At 41.2% G+C, this 23,100-nt stretch overlaps 1 protein-coding gene across 7 annotated transcripts in view; it reads left to right on the forward strand.

Moving 5' to 3' along the window:
- LOC107045855 (obscurin) overlaps window positions 1-23,100 on the forward strand; it is a 45,164-nt gene that overhangs the window by 18,556 nt on the left and 3,508 nt on the right. For 2 of the 7 annotated variants that reach the window (XM_015268252.1, XM_015268253.1), the window contains exons 9-18: window positions 4,711-5,464; window positions 6,745-6,996; window positions 7,173-7,208; window positions 8,818-9,205; window positions 10,084-11,386; window positions 11,834-12,413; window positions 13,390-13,497; window positions 13,714-13,821; window positions 14,931-15,908; window positions 17,238-22,533. In XM_015268252.1, coding sequence (XP_015123738.1) covers window positions 4,711-5,464; window positions 6,745-6,996; window positions 7,173-7,208; window positions 8,818-9,205; window positions 10,084-11,386; window positions 11,834-12,413; window positions 13,390-13,497; window positions 13,714-13,821; window positions 14,931-15,908; window positions 17,238-22,533 — 9,803 coding nt within the window. The remainder of the gene's footprint in view (window positions 1-4,710; window positions 5,465-6,744; window positions 6,997-7,172; window positions 7,209-8,817; window positions 9,206-10,083; window positions 11,387-11,833; window positions 12,414-13,389; window positions 13,498-13,713; window positions 13,822-14,930; window positions 15,909-17,237; window positions 22,534-23,100) is intronic. The other 5 variants (XM_015268256.1, XM_015268254.1, XM_015268257.1 and 2 more) reach the window with 5 other exon arrangements.

A 23,100-nucleotide genomic window follows, 5' to 3' on the forward strand; every position in this document is an offset into this window, starting at 1 on the left:
GTTTAATCAATCTATTACTGATGATTCTTTCAGTAATCATGAAAAAACCGATTTTCTCTTTCAAATCGTATAAACAAGTGCTGTCACTCAACAAGGAATTGTGAGACCCCCATCAGATTCTGATAGAATCAAGAGGGTATTGTCATCAATTTTTGAGCCATTACTAATTCCATTTTGATGACAACTTTTTAAGTGATCGTTGAAAAATCGGTTTTTGGAAAATATCAGTCTTTTTGAATCTGTATGAAAAACTGAATTTTTCATTGGTGACAGTGCATGGAGGTTATTAAAGTCTATATCCATGAAAAAATTCATGAAGTCTAACATAACACGGATGAAAAATTTCTAGCGAATTCGGTAGAAAATTCTACTGGATTTCTATTGGACTTTCTATTAGTTTTTGGCCGACTCTATTGAAATCTTTAATAGAAAATATTCAACTGAAAAAGCGAATAGAATTCGACTTTTCTATGTAACTTATTCTATTGAGATATTTTCTACAGAATTTCCTCGCCTCAAATTTTCTTGTTTGATTTTCTTGGTGAGGAAATTCTATAGAAAATATTGGAAGATAATAAGTTGTACAGAAAAATGGAATTCTATTGACTTCTTCTACTGAATATTTTCCCTTGAACATTTCATGAAATGAAATGAAATTGCGAATTCGCTAGGTTTTTCTACTAAATTTTTTCGTCCCTGCGAAAATTGTAAAATTAAATTCGAACGACTACAACGTTTCCATTCGAAAGCAATAAGCCATCAATGTTCAGTAAAATTTTAAGAGCATTAAACAGATGAGTTCGTCATCATGAGCATAATTGTCAAGCGTCCAAAAGACGTAGATCATTCTTCCGGTGCATGTTGGCGTGTTTTTACGTTCGAAGTACAATGTAACCCAAGCTAATTGTGTTGTGACTTCGCACTGAGGGATTAATTAATTCTAAATTCAGGGTTCAGTGATCAGTTAATTAAGAGTAATTACGATTACTGAATTCATACTTCAAGTGAGTGTGTGAGAATGTAAACGCGATTCACTTTTCAGTTTTAGATTCCCAAATTTAAACCAATTTATTATGAGAGTTATTGCTCACCAGCTGTCAGCCATTCTTGAAAGCATTCCAGGTGATACTCATGCTCAAATATTCGCCTTGGAAAAAATGACAGCGCGTCGCTGGATTTAAGCAGTGATTTTCTTCAATGCTCGGGGCCTGTTTGACTTTGACCTATTTATATTTATATTGTGGGTTGCGATGGGAATGATATCGGCCTCGACTTCTTGTTTTTATTTTCGAGAGGAAATAATACGTTTTATTACTTTATCTTTGAATACACGGTTCGACGAAAGTCGGACGTCGTCCACCACAAATGCGAGACTGACCTCATTTTATAGATATTTTCATGCTGATTTTAAATTTCTTTTGGAAAATCTTTTTAGCACGTCTAGTTTTCGCAAAAAAATGTTAAAAAGTGGGTGAAAGGGGCTATTTAAAAGATTTATGAAAAAAATGGATTGGGATGGAGTTTTTTTTAGAAAAAATGCAATGAATTAATACGATACAACGAATTAATGAATTGGTTCAGTCGAAGTGAGTGAAAAAAATCTCGAAAAACTCCAAATTTCATCATTTTTCTTGTAAAATTAAATGATCGGAAGTTGGTTGCGCACATTTAGATGCATGTCAATCTTAAATCTATCTACATTCGTGGGTTAACCTTGTGATCCCTTTAATCCCTTTATTTTTCAACTTTATTTCAACAAATAAATCTCTCAACAATTGAGTGTGACTTCTCATAAGAGCAATTAACCGGTTTTAAATTTCTTTTGGAAAATCTTTCTAGCACGTCTAGTTTTCGCGAAAAAATGTTAAAAAGTGGGTGAAAGGGGCTATTTAAAAGATTTATGAAAAAAATGGATTGGGATGGAGTTTTTTTTAGAAAAAATGCAATGAATTAATACGATACAACGAATTAATGAATTGGTTCAGTCGAAGTGAGTGAAAAAAATCTCGAAAAGCTCAAAATTTCATGATTTTTCTTGAAAATTTAAATGATTGGAAGTTGGTTGCGCACACTTTGATGCATGTCAATCTTAAATCTATCTACATTCGTGGGTTAACCTTGTGATCCCTTTAATCCCTTTATTTTTCAACTTTATTTCAACAAATAAATCTCTCAACAATTGAGTGTGACTTCTCATAAGAGCAATTAACCGGTTTTAAATTTCTTTTGGAAAATCTTTCTAGCACGTCTAGTTTTCGCGAAAAAATGTTAAAAAGTGGGTGAAAGGGGCTATTTAAAAGATTTATGAAAAAAATGGATTGGGATGGAGTTTTTTTTAGAAAAAATGCAATGAATTAATACGATACAACGAATTAATGAATTGGTTCAGTCGAAGTGAGTGAAAAAAATCTCGAAAAGCTCAAAATTTCATGATTTTTCTTGAAAATTTAAATGATCGGAAGTTGGTTGCGCACACTTTGATGCATGCCAATCTCAAATCTATCTACATTCGTGTGTTAACCTTGTGATCCCTTTAATCCCTTTATTTTTCAACTTTATTTCAGCAAATAAATCTCTCAACAATTGAGTGTGACTTCTCATAAGAGCAATTAACCGGTTACCTTGCAGCAAAGGCATCTTCAAACTTCATGTTAAGTTAAGTCGAGATTAACACACGGGTGTAGATAGATTAGAAATTGTGAAATCATTTGATTTCACAAGAAAAATCATAAAATTGGGACTTTTTCAGCATTTTTTTCACTCGTTTTGACGCAACCAGTTGGGATGAAATCGAATCCACTGAAGAAATCCCATTTTAATTAATTCATAGTTTTTCCGGGAAAAACTACGTACAAATTAATCTTTTTACAAATTTTTCAAATTGTTCACTTAAGCCGTTTTTCAACATTTCAACATTTTTTTCTCGGAAACTAGAAGTGCTGAAAATATTGCTCAAAAGAAATTTAAAATCAGCATTAAAATATTTATAAAATGGCGACCCCATTTTCATTTTCGAGGTCGAATGCGTCCGAATTTTGTTGAATCGTAATTTTAATCAATGATTTATCGGAAATCTTTCTTTATTAAAAGAGAATCTTCAGCAATTATTTTCGTGCCTTAATAACGCAATAATTAATAGTTCTCGTGTTATAATAGTATATTTTCTGGTTGGGTTCATCAAGCCTTGACTGATATTTCAATAAAATACCACAGCCCCACGTTTTATGTCCACATGCTCTCAATAGATGAATCAAATATAAAAAAAACTCTCGCACAACTCGTAGGCGGGCTACAGTGAAGCTCAATGTTCGCTCTACAAAGAAGGATACAACCGCCTCATTTCTGTTTGACTATTAAATTTTTGACATTTAATAATAGTAATACTGAGTAACAGTTGCATGCGAAGTTGAATTTCATTCAAGATTAAAACGTCCAGGCAATTTCTCATTCATCTCGGAAATTCGACGAAAAATTTTTCTGTTCGTATTGAACGATCATTGATCATTGATCGTATTTGCTGTTCACGATTTTTAATGCTCTTAAGATCATTAAAATGGTGAATGATGATGATTTTCAATGATCACAATTTTTTATGATCTTAAAAACACCATTTTAATTCCTCAATTTTTGGATCATTCACCATTTTAATAATCTTCACATCATTAAAAATTGTGAACAGCAAATATGATCAATAATCATTTAACACGAATGAAAAATTTTCTGTTGAATTTCCGAGATTAATGAGGAATTGCTCGAACGATTTGATCTTGAATTGAATTCATATTCGCAGACGGAAAGAAATATTCACGAACAATTACGGAACATTTCACGTAATCCCCAAGCGATAATCGTTTTCAGTGAATTTCTATAGGAATATAAGAGAATAAATCTGAAACGTTCAGTAAATTTTCGGGTCTGTCACCGAAAAAATACGAAAAAGTCACGTAATTTTTCTGGAAGTTGTAAAATCTAACAGAAACTTCAAGACTTATTATGCCTCAGAACATGAAAATTCTTGGATGTTTAAGAATTTTTACGAAAAGTTCCGGAAAAATTACGGAACGTGTTGTTAAAATCTCCCCCTCACGGTGACTCCTGGCTAGTGAGGCGTCGGACGGATGAGTAATTTTTACGGAACAGATCGTAGAATTTACGTGACGATTGACACTTTTTATTGACTTTTACTTCGCTCCCAGAGAACGTTTCGAAACGTAATTTTTACGTCTTTTTTCTGGTAATTTTTATTGAATATTTCTCTCCGTGCATGCAACTCATCTTATTGAGCCAAAAATTGAAATTTCACTAACTATCCAAAAAATTAACTGCTTCATTAATAATAACTATGGAAATTTCATGTGAATCGTTTAATGTGAGTCGTTGAAAATGTTTAAGTGTTTTACATGAAATTTGAAGAGTATTCCCCAACATTACACGAACAATAAACAATATTCGCGAAATATCCCCTCGAACAATTATGAAACCGATCTCAAACCCCCGCGCATTCCCAAAATCCCCGAAATCTTTCTCCTCCATTCACCAAAACCCGGTAAATTTGCAACACCTCTGTTTCCCACTGATCTGTGTTTCATCTAAGAGTGGGCGCCGCTACCGATTTAGCAACTCTAAAAACAGGTCATCCCCGTGGCCGTTTGTGACCGCAGAATCTCCCAATCCGTTTCCCCAATCCTCAAAAAACCGACTGAATTCCAGGAGCTGGTTAAGTATTCGACCCGACTAGGGGAAAATTGCGACGACCTCCAGAAGGCCCTGGAGTTGATGCTGGGTATCCCCCACCAAGCAACCGACAACAAATTCACAAGTAATATCGAAGGATTCAAGGGTAACATTCACAAACTCGGTAGACTCCTGACCCACGAGTGGTTCACGGTAACCGACAAAGACGGAAAGAGCAAAGAGCGTTATTTGTTCCTCTTCAAAGCTCGAATTCTCGTCTGCAAAGTCCGGAGAATATCCGAGGATCGGTCGGTTTTCGTACTGAAAGACATAATAAAATTGCCGGAGGTCGAGGTCAAGGATTATCCGGCCGACCAGCGAATATTTGAACTCCATAATCCCGAGTTGCCAGGCTATCCGATCACCCTTGTCGCCCACAAGGATCAGGTGAAGAAGACTTGGCTGAAGGAAATACGTCAGTACGCGAGCGATCTGGTGGCCCTTGCTGAGCATGCGGCTGACGATCTCCAATTGACCGAGGAGAATCCCAACGACGAGGCCAAGGGCACCAGCGTCAATCCCCCTCCGCCCCCCAAACCGGAAGTGCCGAAGCCCAAGGTCGAAGCGAAAGCTGCTACTAAAGCTGAGGAGCCGAGGACAGCTGAGAAGAGGGAGAGTACCACCAAGGTCGACGATTCTGATATCAAGAAAACGAGGACTGACGAGAGCCAAGAGATGTCCGGCCGATACTCGGCGAGTCGCTTCAGCGCCTCTTCGAAAGTCGTCGAAGGTAATTGGGGATTCATTTGGTGTTTTTTTTGTATGCTGCATTGGTCGGTGGATGGTATCAATGTTGTGGATGAGTATTCGGTGTCACGGGCTTCGTGGAGAAGTTTTGGCTATTGGGAGGATTTTTCTTGGTACGAGGACAATCTTAATTAGTGGAGGGGGGAAAGAGGGAAATTGGGGGTGAAGGATTTTATAAAATTCGTTAGACAATTTTAGTGGATTTCGATTGGAGTTTATATTGGTTTTTGGACGATTGTGTTGAAATGTTGAATGGAAAATATTCTGTAGAAAAAGTCGACAGAATTCGATTTTTCTGGACTGTATTCTAGTGAGAAATCTTTTATAGAATTTTCTGAGCTCAATTTTTTTAAGATTTTTTGTTTGATTTTCTTAATGAAAAGGTGAGGGAATGGAATGATAAATATCTGGAAAATTTGAGCTGAGGGGATTCTATAGAAAAATCGCAGTAAAATCAGCAGATAAGTCGTTTTTTCCGAAAATGAGCTATTGATGGAAAACGATTTTATATATTATATTACATATCCTCTATAAACGATTTGAGCAAAAAAAATTGATTATATTTTTATTCAAGTGAAAACTTTTGACATGAATTCTCAAATTTTTTTAAATTACCGCGCATGAATAAATTCAATAGAAAACCTAGCGAATCCGCTAGAAAATTCTATTGGAATTCTATGGGGTTTTAAATAATTTCTATTGGAATTGTATTGAAATTTTTTTTTTAGCTGATTCTATTGGATATTCAATAAGAAAAAGTAAATACATTTCAAATTTCTGTTTGAATTTTTCTCCTAGATTTTTTCCATTAGAAAATTAATGCCCAAGCATTCTTATAGAAGAAAATTCAAGAGAAAAATTCAAACAGAAATTCTAAATCTATTGACTTTTCCTTATCGAATATCCAATAGAATCAGCGCAAAAAACGAATAAAATTCTTCACTAGAATTTCCAATAGAATTTTCTAGCAAATTCACTAGGTTTTCTATTGAATTTTTTCATACGTGACATTCTGTAATCAAAATTTAAAAAAAATACAACGAACAAATTCGGAAAATTCATGCCTGAGAAGTTCTCTAGAAAAAGTCTCAAATCAATAATTCATCTAAAAAAACGAAAATCTATTGACTGTTTTCCATCGAATCTGTGCAAACTGCATGATCGTCAATAGCCTTTATCACCCTCAAATATTGTTCTTGTACGAAAAAAAAATATTCCCAATCAAAAATCCTCTTGTCTCCATGTTGTTCTAAACGCTTGTAGAGTATTCGTCAGTATCCAGCAGTAGAAATGGCACGTCGTCCTACGTCGAGACGTCGATGTCAGGCTCGCAGAGTGAGCGAAGATCCTCGTCATCCTTGTACGGTGCTGCAACAATCCAGGAGTCTTCGAGTTCCTACCACACGGCCGTCAGTGGATCCTCTGGAGACACGAGGATCGCCAAACTGGCGCTGACTGCTACCGAAACTGGAAAACCCAAGTTCGTGAAGACTATCGAGGGCATCAGCGCTGAACGTGAGTATTTCGTATTCACTCGCCATTCCGATTGTTTCAATGTCACACTATCAACACGATGTACAATGTTGAGAGGTCCTACACGTTAATAATATCACTTCCGGATCACGAGAATAATGAGGACGAAAAAGTGCATGAGTAGCACGATGTAAAATGACATGTTTCTACTGTTCTAGCCATCCGAGCGAAACAGGCTGTTATGCACGTTATAGGTAAAGTGATGTAGATGGAGAATGAGAATATGATCATAGCTTTTTCAACTTTCTCTGAGAACTGTATCAATTGGCTTTAGCTTTCATCGTCAATTTAGGCGCTTACGTGTCAGTCTTTTTTTTATGGAGAAAAATTTTTGGAGAGAGGGGACATTCACGTGTGAAAAAATTTAATAGAAAGTTCTAGCAAATTCGCTAGAAAATTCTTTTTTTTTGGCTGATTCTATTGATGTTTTCTCATGGAACTTCCTCGGCCCAAATTTTCCATGTTGTTTTTTTTTATTTTCTTGATGAAAAACAGGGATGGTCATCAATCATAGAATTCATCAATATTAAGGGAATATATGAATATGCTGTACATTGATTAAGGTTCGCATATAATATTGGAAAACATGTAGGTTGAAATAAATAAAGGTTTATTAAATTAATGAGGCGAAGATTAAATGCGAAAAGATGTGTCAAAAGAAGGAAAAAGAAAAGAATAGAGTGTGTAAATGATAGAATACAATTGGAAAAATTACAGATTCGTTACACCACTCCCTCCATCAAAATTTAAAAAAAATAATGATGACGAATTAGATCATTGATAATATAGGACTGTCAATTATCCATTGAGTGAATAATACTAATTTCATATAGAGGACTTTCGAGTAACCAAATAATCGTCAATCTTCGTAACTTTGTAAATTATTGATTGATCCAATAATTCGGAATTTTAATATTTAATTAATGATTAATTTAATAATTAAAAATGGCAAAATAGTATTAAACAATTGATTGGTTGAAAATTTAACGGTAATTGTAATTTATGATTATGGCTATCTCTGATGAAAAGAAAAGCAAAATGGAATGAAAAAAACTTGGAAAATTTGAGCCAAGGAAATTCTATAGAAAATATCTCAATAGAATAAATTGTATAGAAAAATAGAATTCTATTCCATTTTTCTATGTAATCTTTTCTATTGAATAATTCAGTAGAATCCGCCAAAAATTAATAGAAAGTTCAATAGAAATTCAATAGAATTCTCTAGCGAATTCGCTAGGTTTTTCTATTAATTTTTTTCGTGTGTGATGTAATGGGCGATCCATTGGCACTAAAAAATCATCAAAGTCTCTTCACGCTTCTCATGAACATATTCGTCACATATGGAGAATTATACATATGAAGAAATTTATGAGAAAAATCTGGAGGAAGAATTCTCCTGAGATTACTCTGGAAATTTCTTGAGAATTCTATCAGTTTTTCGTCATTTTTTATAGAAATATATAAGAGAAAAATGGAGATGAAAATTTTTCCGTTCAATCTATTCTATCAAAAGTTTTTCACTAAAAATTTCTGAGCATACATTTTACAACAGAAACATTTAATAAAAAATTCTATTGGAATTTTATTGAAAGTCCGTCCAATAGAATTTTCCAACGAATTCGCCAGGTTTTTCTGTAAAATTTCTTTGTACATATGCACATCACTTTAAAAATCATCTTGTCACATGAATTTCCATTTTCATACAGCACATCATGGAGTTCAGCTTAAATTTCTACGAAAAATGAGTGATAAATTGAAAGAGATAACTGATGAACTGATGATTGTGTTATTATTCCGATGCAGCTGGCGAGTCAGCGACATTCGAATGCACCCTCGAGACCAGTGGTTCCGCCTCCAGACTGCATTGGCTGAAGGACAACAAGCCCCTGGATGACAAACTCGCGGACAGAATCAACGTCACATCCACCGAGAATTCGTTCAAACTCAAAATTCTCAACGTCATGGAGAGTGACACGGGAATTTACACAGCACGCGCTGCCAATGGCGACGGAAATGCCACCTGCACAGCCCAATTGATCGTTGAGAATTTAACCGCTGAGGAGCGAAAAGCCAAGGCCGAAGCTAAGGCGCCAGTATTCCTAGTGCGACTCAAGGACACTGAACTTCTGGAGAACACGTATCTTCGGTTCATGATCAAGGTCAAGGGCGATCCAAATCCCGATTTGAAATTGTAAGTTATTCAAATGAGGAAAGGTTTCCTGAGATTTTCCCATTTTCATGCATGAGTTTATGTTATTTTATTTTATTTTTATTAGCTGGGATGTTCATTATTGAGACCACAAGAATATCAAATTTGCACAGAATTGAACATTCTATTGCTTTTACAAGAGAACGAAAGTTTCAATCTACTGCATTGAGCATTTGTTCCACAATGAACATCTAAATTAGTGAGATCACTGGTCGGTTCACCCTACGTGTCCCATATTTTCCATTGCGTCTCCATATTCTCTAATGGAAAAACTTAATATAAAACCCCAATTCAACTTGCTACTTCACATCTCACCCCTTCACTCCTGAATTTCCCGCGCTTTGAAGCTCATCAACTCTCACGAATTTTCTCGTTCCACCAGCTTCAACGACGTGTTCTAATCGATTCAATGCCAGAAAGGATAAAAATCGTAAACAAAAGCGATTACAATGATTCGACACAATGCATCCTTCGTTCCTCTTCTCTTTCGTTATTTGTTAATATGAAGAAATAGGTTGAACCGTGCAGTGTTAGAACGAAAAAAATTCAGGAATGGCTCAAATAAAAGACATTACAGAAGGTCTCCTTGAATTTATGCACATCATATGGGTTTTTAAAGAACATACAAGTTTCATTTCGTTGCATAACGCATTTGTTCCACAATGAATATTTAAATTAGTGAGATCACTTGTCGATTCACCCTATGGCTCTCGTATTTTCCATTACATTTCCATATCCCCCGATAGAAAAACTTAATATAAAACCCCAATTCAACCAGCTGTGTTATATCTCACCCCTTCACTCCTCAATTTCCCACGCCTTAAGGCCGCTAGCTCTCACAAATATTCTCGTTCCACCAGCTTCAAAGATGGTGTTCTAATCGATTCTAAGCAAGAAAGGATAAAAATCGTGACTGAAAAATCGGACAAGGGTTTCTACGAGCTAGTGATCCCCGACGTTCAGAAAACCGACGCAGGAAAATACTCCTGCACAGCGACGAATCAGTTCGGTGAAGCGTCCTGCGAGGCAAAAGTCTCAGTGACCGACGAAAAAACCCTCTTCGCAGGGCTCCCAGAGGGTATCTTCGAGCCCGGCACCGAGCCCTCCTTCAAATGGCTGCGGGACGGCAAGCCCTTCGACCCCGAGGAGCGCTTCAAAGTCCTCTTCGAGGACAAGGAGGACACCCTCGCCCTGGTCTTCCAGCACGTCAAGCCAGAGGACGCAGGTTTATACACCTGCGTGGCTCAGACGAGCACTGGAAACATCAGCTGCAGTGCTGAGCTGACAGTCCAAGGAAATGTGAATCAACTCTTGAAGGAACCGGCGAAACCAGTCCTTGGGAGTGAATCCAAGAAATCGGAGGTCAACGTCGGCGGCTCTGCCATGCTGGATCTTCAAGTAAAGGGATTCCCCAAGCCTCAGATCACGTGGAGCAAGGATGGAAAGGAAATCCTGGCTGGGGGGAGGATAAAGTACCTCTGGGAGGACGAGGAGTCCCTCTCTCTCGTCATCAAGAACGTGACGAGCGATGACGGCGGGGTTTACACCATCAAAGCGAAGAATGAATTGGGAGAGGACACGACGTACATAGAGCTCATCGTCAAATCCGCCCCGAAGATCGTGAAGAAGATGACTGACACCTTCGTTTACATCGAAACCGACGCCAAAATGACGGTTCAGATTCAGGCGTCGCCAGCTCCGGACGTCACGTGGTACAAGGATGGGCAGGTGATCAAGGAATCCGACAGGATTTCGTTTGTGAAGGAGGGAAGTGACAGCTATAGTCTCATTATCAAGAGCTGCAAGCTCACGGATACAGGGTCGTACTCGATTATGGCCAAGAATGAGATCAATCAAACGTCTGATGTCTGGAACTTCGACGTCAAGTGCCCACCGAAGATCAAGAAGAAGCTGGGGGAGTCTAGGATTATCGAGGAGGGGGCTAGTCTCACTCTGCAGATCGAAGTGGAGACCACGCCTGAGCCGGACGTTGTTTGGCTGAAGGATGATGTAGTTATCAAGGAGGACCAGAGGATCACGATTGTCGATAACGGGGGGACGAAGATCTTGAAGATCAGCGAGACTGTGGGAACTGACGCCGGGGTTTATAAGGCCAAAGTCAGTAATAAGGATGGGACCACTGTGGATCAAGTTGGAATTGAGGTACAGTATTTTTGATTCATTTTTGTTTCTGAACGGAAGCTTTGAAATCGTTCTATTATTTGATTCTATAATTTTCCTTGGAAATGATGTAGAATGGCCTGAAACGAAAAATACGAAGTTTGGGCCCCCCATCTGTATGTGCGATGTCCACCGGGTGGGGAATTTTTACAAAATTGAAGAATTGAAAGACTGAAATAATTCAAAAAAATCTGAAATTTTGTTAGATTGGAGGCATTAATAAGAACTAAATTTTTGCTCAATTTGAGTCCAATCAATCCAGCCGTTTTTGCGAAATTTCCATCTGTTTCTAAATCTTTTTTCGCAAATATCTCAAAAACTACTCAACCTATTTCATTTTTTTTAATATTCGTCTCGATGTCTTCTATCTCAATCGATCAAAATATGTATATGAAACCGCCGTAAAATTTGATTGTCCTCTTGTCTCAGGTGAAATGTGCCCCAAGATTCAAGAAAAGTATGGCCGATGTAATCACAAAAGTCGGGGCAACCAGTGCTGAATTCACGGTTGAAGTTGCTGGTTACCCGCGACCCAAGGTCCAATGGTACATCAACAAAAGCGAAATAACCGAAGAAAAGAAAGAATTCGTGACATCCTCAGAAGGTGACATTCACAAGCTCGTCGTCAAGGACATCAAAGAAGAGCGTTCTGGCACTTACATGTGTAAATTGACCAACCAGTACGGTTCAGACTCCAGCAGTGGACAACTGATTGTCTACTGCAAGCCGAAAATCGTGAAGAAATTGGTGGATCAGAAGCTGAACGAGGGAGAGACTCTCAAATTGGCTGTGCAAATATCGGGCACGCCGGATCCAGATATCAAATGGTTCAAGGATGGAAAAGAAGTTTCTGCAGATGCTAGGATCAAAATCACACGGGACAGTCAGAGGAAAGAGAGCTATGATCTCACTTTGAACTTGGTGAAGGGATCTGACGGGGGTACTTATGAAGTTAGAGCTGAGAACGAGATGGGAAGTGTCACTTGCAAGAGCAAAGTCATTGTTTTGAGTAAGTTTATGCCTGAACTGATTATATTTACGATTTTTTGAAGGACTTTTGCGGTTAAAAACCCATTTTTGCACTGCGCACTCGACTTTTTAAATAATCACCGCAAGAACTTCTTCAATCCAGGTTTCCCGCAGGAAAAAACTTCATAGAAAAACTAAGTCTGTTGACTCAGTTCTAAGAAAGATCAGATTCTTTGAATATTTTATGTAAAATATTTTCCATGGAATGTTTTTTATTGAAAAAACAATTTTTCAACAGAAGTTCAATATAATTTCCTACTGAATGCGCTGGCTTTTTCTATGAAATTTCTCCGTGCGCGTTCAGCTTATGTTTAAGTACGGAAAAGTAGCTTATCAAGCTTCTGCAAGATCTTACGATAATCAAACGCTTTATGCTTCATTAATGTAAGTACGAAACTTATATCCATGAATTCCCTGAGAATAATTAAATCAAGTTGCATGCATTGAGTTAACCAAAAACGTGTTCCCTTCCCGAATTCATTGAACGTAAAAACACTAAACTATGAATCCCCCAAACATGGATTGGCATCAATCATTAATTTAGTAACGCGTTTTACAATAATTAAGGGTGACTTATCTTCATTGAAATTTAAAAAATAATATAATCATTGGTAATTTAAATATTCAATTGACTATGAACTAAATAATTGACAATATGGAATTGTCAATTGACTATTGAGTAAATATTTCTAAATTTCATAAAAGTATTTTCGATTAGCCAAATAATCGTCAATCTTCCGAAATCAATGATTGATTGATATCATGATTCGGAATTTGAATATTTAATAGATGATCAATTTAATAATTAATAAATTGATGAGGAATATCAACAACTTTCATTAAAATTAATGATTCTGCCGATGTCTGCTCCCAAATGCCAATTGTGTCAAACTTCTCAATAATTCGATAAACCCAAAAATCCGATCTTTCTTCATGAAAGTTCTTGTACTTCATAGCCAAGTCGGAAGCAAAGACTGAAACATTAGACGAAGATGCATCGAAGAAGAAGAAAGCAGTTGAGGAAGATATTTCGGTAGAAAAACAACAAGCTGAAGGACCAGAAGGTAAAAAATGAACATTAGTTAAGCTTTCAAGAACTTCAACACGTTCAGTTTCACGAAAAGAAAACCACTTTCTCCCAACTTTTGGCAAATCCAAACAGAAAAAGAAAACATTATCTGTCAGCCAAAGAGAAACATCGAACGTTTTTTCTAGCGAAAGAAATAATGCTTCGCTTAGGTGTAGTGGTTAGTAGTGTTGTTACAACTTGATAAATTCAGGTTGCGAGAAACTGGTGAAGAGGAGTATCGAGAAAGTCAAGGGAAAGGAAGGTGAAACGATAACAATATCCGTGGAATCAACAACAGAGCATGAAGCTACGATGACAGGTGAGACACATGCGGAACAAGCAAAACCCTTCTTAAATTCGAAAGCGTATCTGTATATCAAAGACTGATGTCGTAACCAGAGACATTTCTCTTCGCGGTATTCATTTAACATTTTTGTTTCTATTTCTTTGTTTGCAATTTCTTTAATACAATTGGCGTTATTATTTGCGCTTCATTTGTACCGAAGAGTTTACGATTTTGGTCGATATAATAAGAAACAAATTACACACTGACACGCAGGATTAGTGATGCCGGAAGAGCGCAGGAGGCAAGAGAAAAAAAGATATGGAACAAGAGAAAAATAATTAGTCAAAAAATTCGTCAAAAACTCTCAAGTCATCAATTATATGAGGCTATTTTGTCAAGTAACATTTTATCTACACCTGGATATTGTGTAGAATTATGTATTCCTCGATTATGTTAATGTTCTCAAAATTCTGGGCATTCCGTCAAACGGTAAATCACCATAAAGGGGACATCACATCTTAGACATTTTTTGGATTCTTCCTTACACATTAAGTGTTTATGACTGAAGTTGGTGTGTTCGATTCTCAATCTGTAGATCGCTGTTTCTTCTATTCTGGCTTTTGGTTGATGTTCAGGACTTTTCTCGAAAATGTCTCTTACGTTATGGAGCCCGGAGCTGAGTGATTTCGAGTCCTCATTCCATTTCTTTTCAAGTTTTCTCAAATAAAAACTCAATTTATTCATCTCACGGAATTGAAAAATAAAATTGTCGAGGTGCACAAAACCATGCAAGACAAGACAAGAATTTTTTTCTCTTGTTCATATCTAACAAGACAAATGACGAATTTTCGCTTGCCAATTGGACCAAGACAAGACAAGAGAAAACCCTAAAATTACAAGACAAGACAAGAAATCCGTAATTCTTGTCTTGTTTTGTCTTGCGGCATCACTACGTAGGATGCTCCGCAAAAAGCTACTTAACACCTCTGCCTTCATGTCCGACTGCACTTCAAATCATCACCATAACAATGGCTTCTAAAACATTGACAAGAATGAGGTAGACGATATGAGCTGAGGAATGCGCCTGTTAGGAACTAAGGGAGACTTACCACGGGGATAGTTACATTTGAGAGTCCCCGCAGGTCCTGACGAGCGTCACACAATCAGCAAAATGAAATCAACGAAAGTCGAGTGCCAGGAGATTCACACGGACGGACCACAGGTAGAAGAGATAGCTTCTTACAGTTACACAATACAAGACGATGAGAACAGCCAGAAGCCTCAGAACGGGATATTGATCGAGGAATTTTCAGAAGAAGACGATAGGAAGAACAAGCTATCTGTGAACCGAGGGGTCTCGATAGTATCGGTATCCGATGACGAATCCACCCTGAAAGCTCTCTCTAGAGACGTCAGCGGAGAGGAAATCGACAACGCTGAAGTTTCCGAAGGCTTCAAGCGCAACGAAATATTCGAGGAATTGATCCCGCAGGGAAAGACTGTTGAGGAGAAAGTTTTCGAATACGATGGGCCTCACCACGCCGTGAGGTACACCGAAACCATAATTGAGGAGACGTTTATCGATAATTCATCTCAACAGGTTCCCGAAGAGGTTTCCATTAAGACGAAAGTCCAAAGAGGAACTGCTGAGGAGAGCAAGTTAACAAGGCAATCGTCGAAAGTCGAGCGAGTCGATTCTGTTGAGTCTAGAAAGGCGTCGATAACAGATATTCCTAGGAGAAACTCCCAAACAGCTGTTGTGGAAGATGGTAAGCTGTCTCGCCAGAGCTCGAGGATGAGTCGAGTTGACTCCGTGGAGTCGACGAGGGCCTCGATCAGTGATCTGTCCAGACAGAATTCACAAACAGCTGTTCTTGAGGAGGGCAAGCTCTCCCGTCAAAGCTCGAGGATGAGTCGAGTTGACTCGACGGAGACGAGAAGAGGTTCCGTGACTTCAGGATCAAGGAGAAACTCGCAAAAGGCTGCCACTGATGACGACGATGATCTGGATGCTGATGAGAAGACCAAGTCTCTTCTTGAGAGGATCAAGAGACAGCGAAGTGTTCTTGAAGAAATTATCGATCAAACCACGGAGAAACCGGAGAATGGCGAAATCGGAGGTAAGAGTTGGGAACGATTTCGGTACTGAGGTTTGTTATGTTATACGATCATTTCAATCATCTCGTGGTGTCATTTGTGTGTAAAGGATCTTCAGTGCTCTCATTTTATATACTTATCCATTGGTCATCGTTCTGTGCGCATTGAGGATATTCGGGGAATCTATTTCATGAGAATTAAGGCCTGGCCCCATTATCTGCCGAACGGTAGCTAGATTGTTCTTGTAATTTGTCTAACCGTTTCTGTTTATTATTGAACAGCTTCTTCCAGCCAATTTACGGTCACGAATAAGCAAAAATAATAGAAATTTCTGACTTCAAAAAAAATGAAAATGACAGTTCTTCAGGGCAGTTTATTTATTGGTGGAACAAAATTTCTAAATATGTATATGAAGTTTTTAAGAAAGCACATGTTATACTATTTTACTTATTGTATAGAATGAACAAATTTTTTTTATGAAAAAAATTAAAAATCCATAAAAATGAATAAACATTAAGTAACTTTCACTTTAATTTAAAATTGAATTTTTTCCAATTTTCTTTTCCAACCGTAAATTGGCTGGAAGGGGTTGTTCAATCGTTATCTAGATTACTTTTTCTGTTCGATTATCTCGAAAATATTTTGTATTTCCTCACCACATGGCGGCGACTGACAGGCCGCCTTTTGCCGTAGTAATTATACATTATTCATATCTCCTCTATTGGAATAATTCCTCAATATGAATTAAAAACGCTCTTTCAAAATGTTCAGATTTTTTAAAAACTTTTTTTCAATCCAAATTCATCATTTTCGGGGGTCTCCGAGTGACGGGTCATCGAGTTGAAATTTCGAGATAGAAATCGAACAAAAACCTAATCTAGATCACGTTCGGCAGATAATGGCGCCGGGCCTTGAATGGAAATATTATTTTACATTTGTTATTTTGGACGACTAAATGCTACTGATTGTTTTTTTCTGTTGGAACTTACATGAAACATGATTTATTTCATGACGAAATGGTCAAATAGTCGATAGACTTTGTCATGACCTTTATTCATCGTTTCCAATAGCTCTTCATTATTCATGAAATACTCTTATGATTAGAAGACGTTGTTCTGTTGGATATCCTCAACACCCCCAAATCATTCAATAAATAATGCCCCTCCCCCAATCCCCTCAAACCTTTGCTTGGCTTGCATGCGACACAGAAACCAATAACAATCCCAGGAGATAGTCTTCAGTGCTGAGGTAAGGCTCTCGTAATCAAATAGTTCTAGTGGCTTCTCGAGTGTCGACCAACCTCGAAACTTCTCGCGTCCATCTTTACGATATTCTTAACCCTTTACCCCCAGCCGCGCCATCAATCGTGAGCCACGACCTCGAAGACCGAACGATCTACGAAACCCAGAGCACCGTCTTCACGATAAAAGCAACCGGTCTCCCCCGTCCCGACGCGAAATGGTTCAAAGACGAGAAGCCCTTGAAGTCTGCTGACAAAGCCAAACCCGCCCAGGTAGGAGAGACCTACACCCTGACAATCAACAAAGCAACAGAGAAAGAAACCGGAATATACCAACTTGTCCTGACCAACAAACTCGGTTCGGCAAGCCTCGACGCTTTCCTGGAAGTTGGGCCAGTGGGAGACCTCCGCAAGCCCAGATTCTGTGAGGGCGTGAAGGACGTAGACGTCGAGATCCACACGTCAGGCACCCTCCAGGGAGTCCTAACAGCGGACCCCATCCCCGACGTGGTATGGCTGCACGACGGAAAGGAAATCCCAGTAGACGACAAGAAGTTCACTCGAAACCTAGCAAGCCGAAAAGTAGAAGACGGCCTTCACCAATGCACCTTCTCCCTCAGCATAGCCGACTGTCTGCAAAGCGACGTAGGCAAATACACCTTAAAAGCCACAAACATTCACGGCGAAGACAGCTCCACAGCCGATTTGGAACTCCTCGCCCCGCCCCAGATTCTAGAGTTCAAGGACCTCAATGCAGCTGTCGAGGAACTATCTCGTTGGGAAGTGATTATCAAGTCCAACCCGAAGGCGGAGCTCTCCTGGGAGAGAGAAGGCGTTCTCCTCGAAGACGAGAGTCGCTACGGCTCCGAGGACGACTACAAGAACAAAATATACAGATTGGTCCTGAAAAACGTAGCTTACGAAGACGCCGGCACCTACAGAGTCATCGCTAAGAACTACCTCGGAGAAGACAGCGCGGAGGCACAACTGATACCTTACACCGAACCCCCGGAGTTCCTTCAGACCCTCTCCAACGGATCTGTCCGCCACGACGCGGCTATCGAGCTGAAGGTCGAGGCTAAAGGCATAGCTCGCCCCAAGATCCAGTGGTTCATCAACGGAGACGAACTCACCAACGACGGACGCCACACCATCAATACAATCGTCGACGACCACGTCTTCAGTACTCTGAGCATCGTCAACTTCGATGCGACCGACGAGGGAGAGCTCGTCTGCGTCGCAACGAACCTCGCGGGAAAAGCCAAGGCCAAGTGCACGTTGTCTATGATCAGAATCCCACCGACCTTCGACAAATTGCTGCCAAAATCGAAACAGATTGAGGAAGGTGAGCCCCTCGAGTTGACCCTCGACATAGACGGGAGTCCCTTCCCGAAGGTGACCTGGTTCAAGGACGGCGAGAAGATCGTACCTGATGGTCACATCAAGATTGAAACACAGCCGAATGGTTCGACGAAGCTGACAATCGACAGATGCACCCCGACGGATTGCGGAGCTTACAAGCTCATAGCTAAGAACAACAATGGAGAGAACACCACCCAGTGCGCGGTTGCAGTGAAGCCCACCCTCCGAAGGCCGTCGTTCTCCAAGCCTCTGGAAGACGTCCACATCGTGGTGGGAGAGCCCTTGAAACTGCAAGCCCAAGTAGTCGCTTTTCCAACTCCGGAGGTCCAGTGGTTCAAAGACGGCTTGCCATTGCGCAAATCTCAGGAGATAGAGTTCATCAACGAACCGAATGGCGTCATGGGCCTGTCCATCGAGAATACAAAGCCAGAGGACGCCGGGGTGTACTCTCTGGTTGTGAAAAATGACCTTGGTGAAGTTACTGGAACAGCTGATGTCGAGGTTGAAGCTAAAGAGAAGAAGCCAGGGTTCTTGACCACCCTTCAGCCCCTGACAGTCGTTGAGGGATTCCCAGCTAAGCTGGAGGTGACGACGGTTGGTAAACCACCACCATTGCTTAAGTGGACGCACAACGGAGTGGAGATCGTTCCCGATGGACAACACATCAAGGTCGTCTCCCAGCCTGACGGTACCCACGCCCTTCTTATCGACAAAGTCAGCGCTGAGGATGCCGGAGAGTACGGAGTGGTGGCTACTAATTCCGAAGGCGAGGAAGCCAGTCATGGAATATTAAGTGTTGCTGGAAGGGAGAAAACTGACGCACCTGGGGAGAAGCCAGTCTTCCTCGGACAGCTGAGAGACGTCAGTGTTGAAGAAGGTGAAGCCTTGTCCCTCAGTGCAGCGTTCTCAGGTAATCCTCTTCCCGACGTCTCCTGGACGAAGGATGGAGAAGCTGTGGAGCCGTCGGACTCCCGAGTTCTCTTATCCTGTGATGGGAGGAAGGTGGGAATCGAGATATATCCCTGCACAGCTAAGGACGCGGGAGTCTACCGATGTCGTCTGGTCAATCCTCTGGGGGAAGACTCGTCCAGCGGAATCGCGACTGTTCGGAAAATCCACTCGAAACCGAACTTCGCACAGCGTTTCACGGATCTTCAGCAGCTGCCAGGGCATGACGCCAAGTTCGCTGCAAGGATCACTGGAATACCTCGTCCGGATGTCGCCTGGTACTTCAACGACAAACCGATCCCGCGTGATAACGACAAGTACAAGATCAAAAGAGACGGGGATATATGTTGTCTGTACATATCGGACTGTTCTCCAGCTGATGCTGGAAGATACAAGTGTAGAACTGTGAACAAAGAGGGCGAGGCTTCCTGCGAGGCCGCTCTATCCCTAGGTTCTGGCATCGACAGCAGACAGAAAGTCGAACCTCCGTCCTTCCTAAAACGCATAGGGGACTGTGAGATTTATAAAGGCATGACCGCCAAGTTCACAGCATGCGTAACAGGCTGTCCTGACCCTAGTTTCGAGTGGTACCGAAACAACGAAAGACTCTGGCCGACCGATCGCATCAGAATGGAGGAAGAAGGCTCCGGTCTCCTTCGCTTAATTCTCATGAATATCGATGAGCACGACGTAGGTAAATACAGCCTGAGGATCTACAACCCCCACGGCGAAGACATCTGCCACGCAGAGATGCGTTACGACACCCTGGACATTCGTCCCAAGAAACCACTGGCCGATCAGTACTCGGAGTTCGATAAGTACCGCAAGTCCGGGATACCCCTGCCCCTTGCCGATCGCCCAATCATCAGCAGGATGATGGACAGACACCTGACGCTCTCGTGGAAGCCGTCAATCCCCATCGGACCACGTGTCCCAGTGACCTATCTCGTCGAGATGTGTGAGCTACCCGACGGTGACTGGTTCACAGCCAGATCCGGCCTCCGCAGCTGCGTATGTGACATCAGAAACCTCGAACCCTTCCGCGATTACAAATTCCGTATTCGAGTTGAGAACAAGTACGGAATAAGCGATCCCTCGCCATTCGCCCAGACGTACCGTTCCAAGCTCCTGCCAGACCCACCGAAGTTCCATCCGTACCTTCCTCCGGGCATCGATTTCCGCCCGGAAACTAGCCCTTACTTCCCCAAAGACTTTGACATCGAGCGCCCCCCTCACGACGGCTACGCTCAGGCCCCCAAATTCCTCCGTCAAGAGCATGACGCCCAGTACGGCGTGAAGAACCACAACTGCAACCTCTTCTGGTTCGTCTACGGCTATCCAAAACCAAAGATGAATTACTACTTCAATAACGAATTGATCGAGTGCGGAGGGCGTTACGACCACAGCTACACTAGGAACGGTCAGGCGACGCTTTTCATAAACAAGATGTTGGAAAGAGATGTTGGGATATACGAGGCAGTTGCCACAAACGAGCACGGCGAAGCTCGGCAAAGGGTTCGGTTGGAGATCGCTGAATACCCAACGTTCATCCAGCGCCCTGACGAAAGCATCATAATGCTACGGAGGAACGGACACCTCCAGGCTAGGATCCTCGGGGTTCCTTACCCTGAGATCAAGTGGTATAAAGACTGGAAGCCCCTGGCGCCGTCCGCCAGGATCAAGATCGACTTCTTCGAGCCGGACACATCAGTCCTCACCATCAACGACGCCATCCTCAAGGACGAGGGACTGTACTCCGTGAGTGCTAGGAACGTGGCTGGATCTATCTCATGCTCGGTGATGGTCCACGTCGAGGAGAATGAGCATGAATACGGGTACAGAACGTACACGAGGCAGACGGACGTCAAGCCGAAGACAAAATTATTCGATGATTACTATGATCTCGGGGATGAGCTTGGAAGGGGCACTCAGGGTATCTCTTATCACGCTGTTGAGAGGGCGACTGGCAAGAATTATGCCGCTAAAGTGATGCACGGACGTGGGGAGCTGAAGCCTCTCATGTTCAACGAGATTAACGCTATGAATCACCTGAATCATCGCAATCTCCTTCGACTTCATGATGCGTATGAGACAGATGGCTCCATGACACTTTTGATAGAACTCGCTGGGGGAGGAGAACTGGTGGACACCCTGACGCGGAATCCGTTCTACACCGAATGGGAAGTGGCTAACTACATCAGACAGATCCTGAGAGGACTGGAGCACATGCACAATGAGAGTTGGGCTCATCTGGGCTTGACCCTCGGCGATCTCCTGATCTCGCACTCTGGTAGTGATGATCTGAAGATCGGGGACTTTGGCCTCGCTCGAAGGATTTCTTACAACAGATTGATGACTCTTGTTTACGGAATGCCGGAGTTTGTTGCGCCGGAGGTTGTCAACGGGGATGGGGTGGCATACGCTGCTGACATGTGGTCTCTTGGTATCATTACGCATATCCTGTTGTCGGGAATCTCTCCGTTCCGCGGAATCAATGATCGCGAGACTCTGACGAAGATTAAGAATGGAAATTGGGACTTTGACGAGCGCTGGTGGATGCACATCTCGAGTGAAGCTAAGGACTTCATAAAACGACTTCTTGTTTACACTATTGAGGATCGAATGGATGTGTCTGAGGCGCTTCGGCATCCTTGGCTACGCAACCTGGATAAACCACCGGTGGAGCCTTACAAGATCCCCTCGGAAAATCTGAGGAACTACTACAAATTATTCAGGGATTGGTACAGCAACGCCTCTTGCAGGAACTGGTACAGGAGGAGGAGGTTGAGCAGTGCGTTTGAACATCCCTCGAAGATGGTGTATCCACCTGGGGATAGGTACACACCAGAACCCACTGCTGAACGCACTTATACTCCGCGGGAGAAGCCGGAGCCCAGGGCTTGGGAGAATAGGGTGCCATCGAGGGAGCCTATTGACACGGAAATTGGAATGTTCTCGAACGAAAGTCATTACCAGAACGGCCCGGATACTTACCTCCTTCAGCTACGGGATACCGACTTCCCGGTTCGGCTTCGGGAGTACATGAAGGTCGCTCATGATCGTTGCCCGAGCTTCACGAGGATCTACAATGACGATGGGTATGTTGTAGATGTTAAATTATTGGATATATTGTCTACAAGTCGGCGAGACTAAGACTCCCCTTTTCTTAAACGGTCGCGACTGACGCAATCTTATAGCTCCCTTTTTCTAACATTCCATTCTTCTTCTAGACTACATTTCAATTTACATTATTTTGAACACAACATCTCAATTTCCAATAATTTGACGAAATTTGAATAGAAAAATAGTGGTACAATTTGATAGGTAAACTCAGCTCAATTGAAATAATTGCCTCAAAGCGCATCTCAATTCAATAGACTCTCGTCGCAGTCGCACTTATGGGGGAATAGGGGAAACGAATTCGGAGAATGCGACTGTATTTCGCAACCCCCACCACGAGCTCACGCGTGGCAAGATTTCTGAGAACTGGAAGCCATGAAATAATAATATATTTCGATACGAATGCGTCATACGTGCGTAATAGTAACATTAGTTTTTGGACCCGTGGGAGGTGTGTAAGCCGAATGCTACCGTCTCGAGGATCATAAAACACTTCTCACGAGTATCGAACCCCATTCTTCATCACGATGTGTGAAAAGGGGAAT

Source organism: Diachasma alloeum, unplaced genomic scaffold (assembly GCF_001412515.2).
Source record: "Diachasma alloeum isolate Michigan unplaced genomic scaffold, Dall2.0 Dall_scaffold_01094, whole genome shotgun sequence".
NCBI classification, from domain to species: domain Eukaryota; kingdom Metazoa; phylum Arthropoda; class Insecta; order Hymenoptera; family Braconidae; genus Diachasma; species Diachasma alloeum.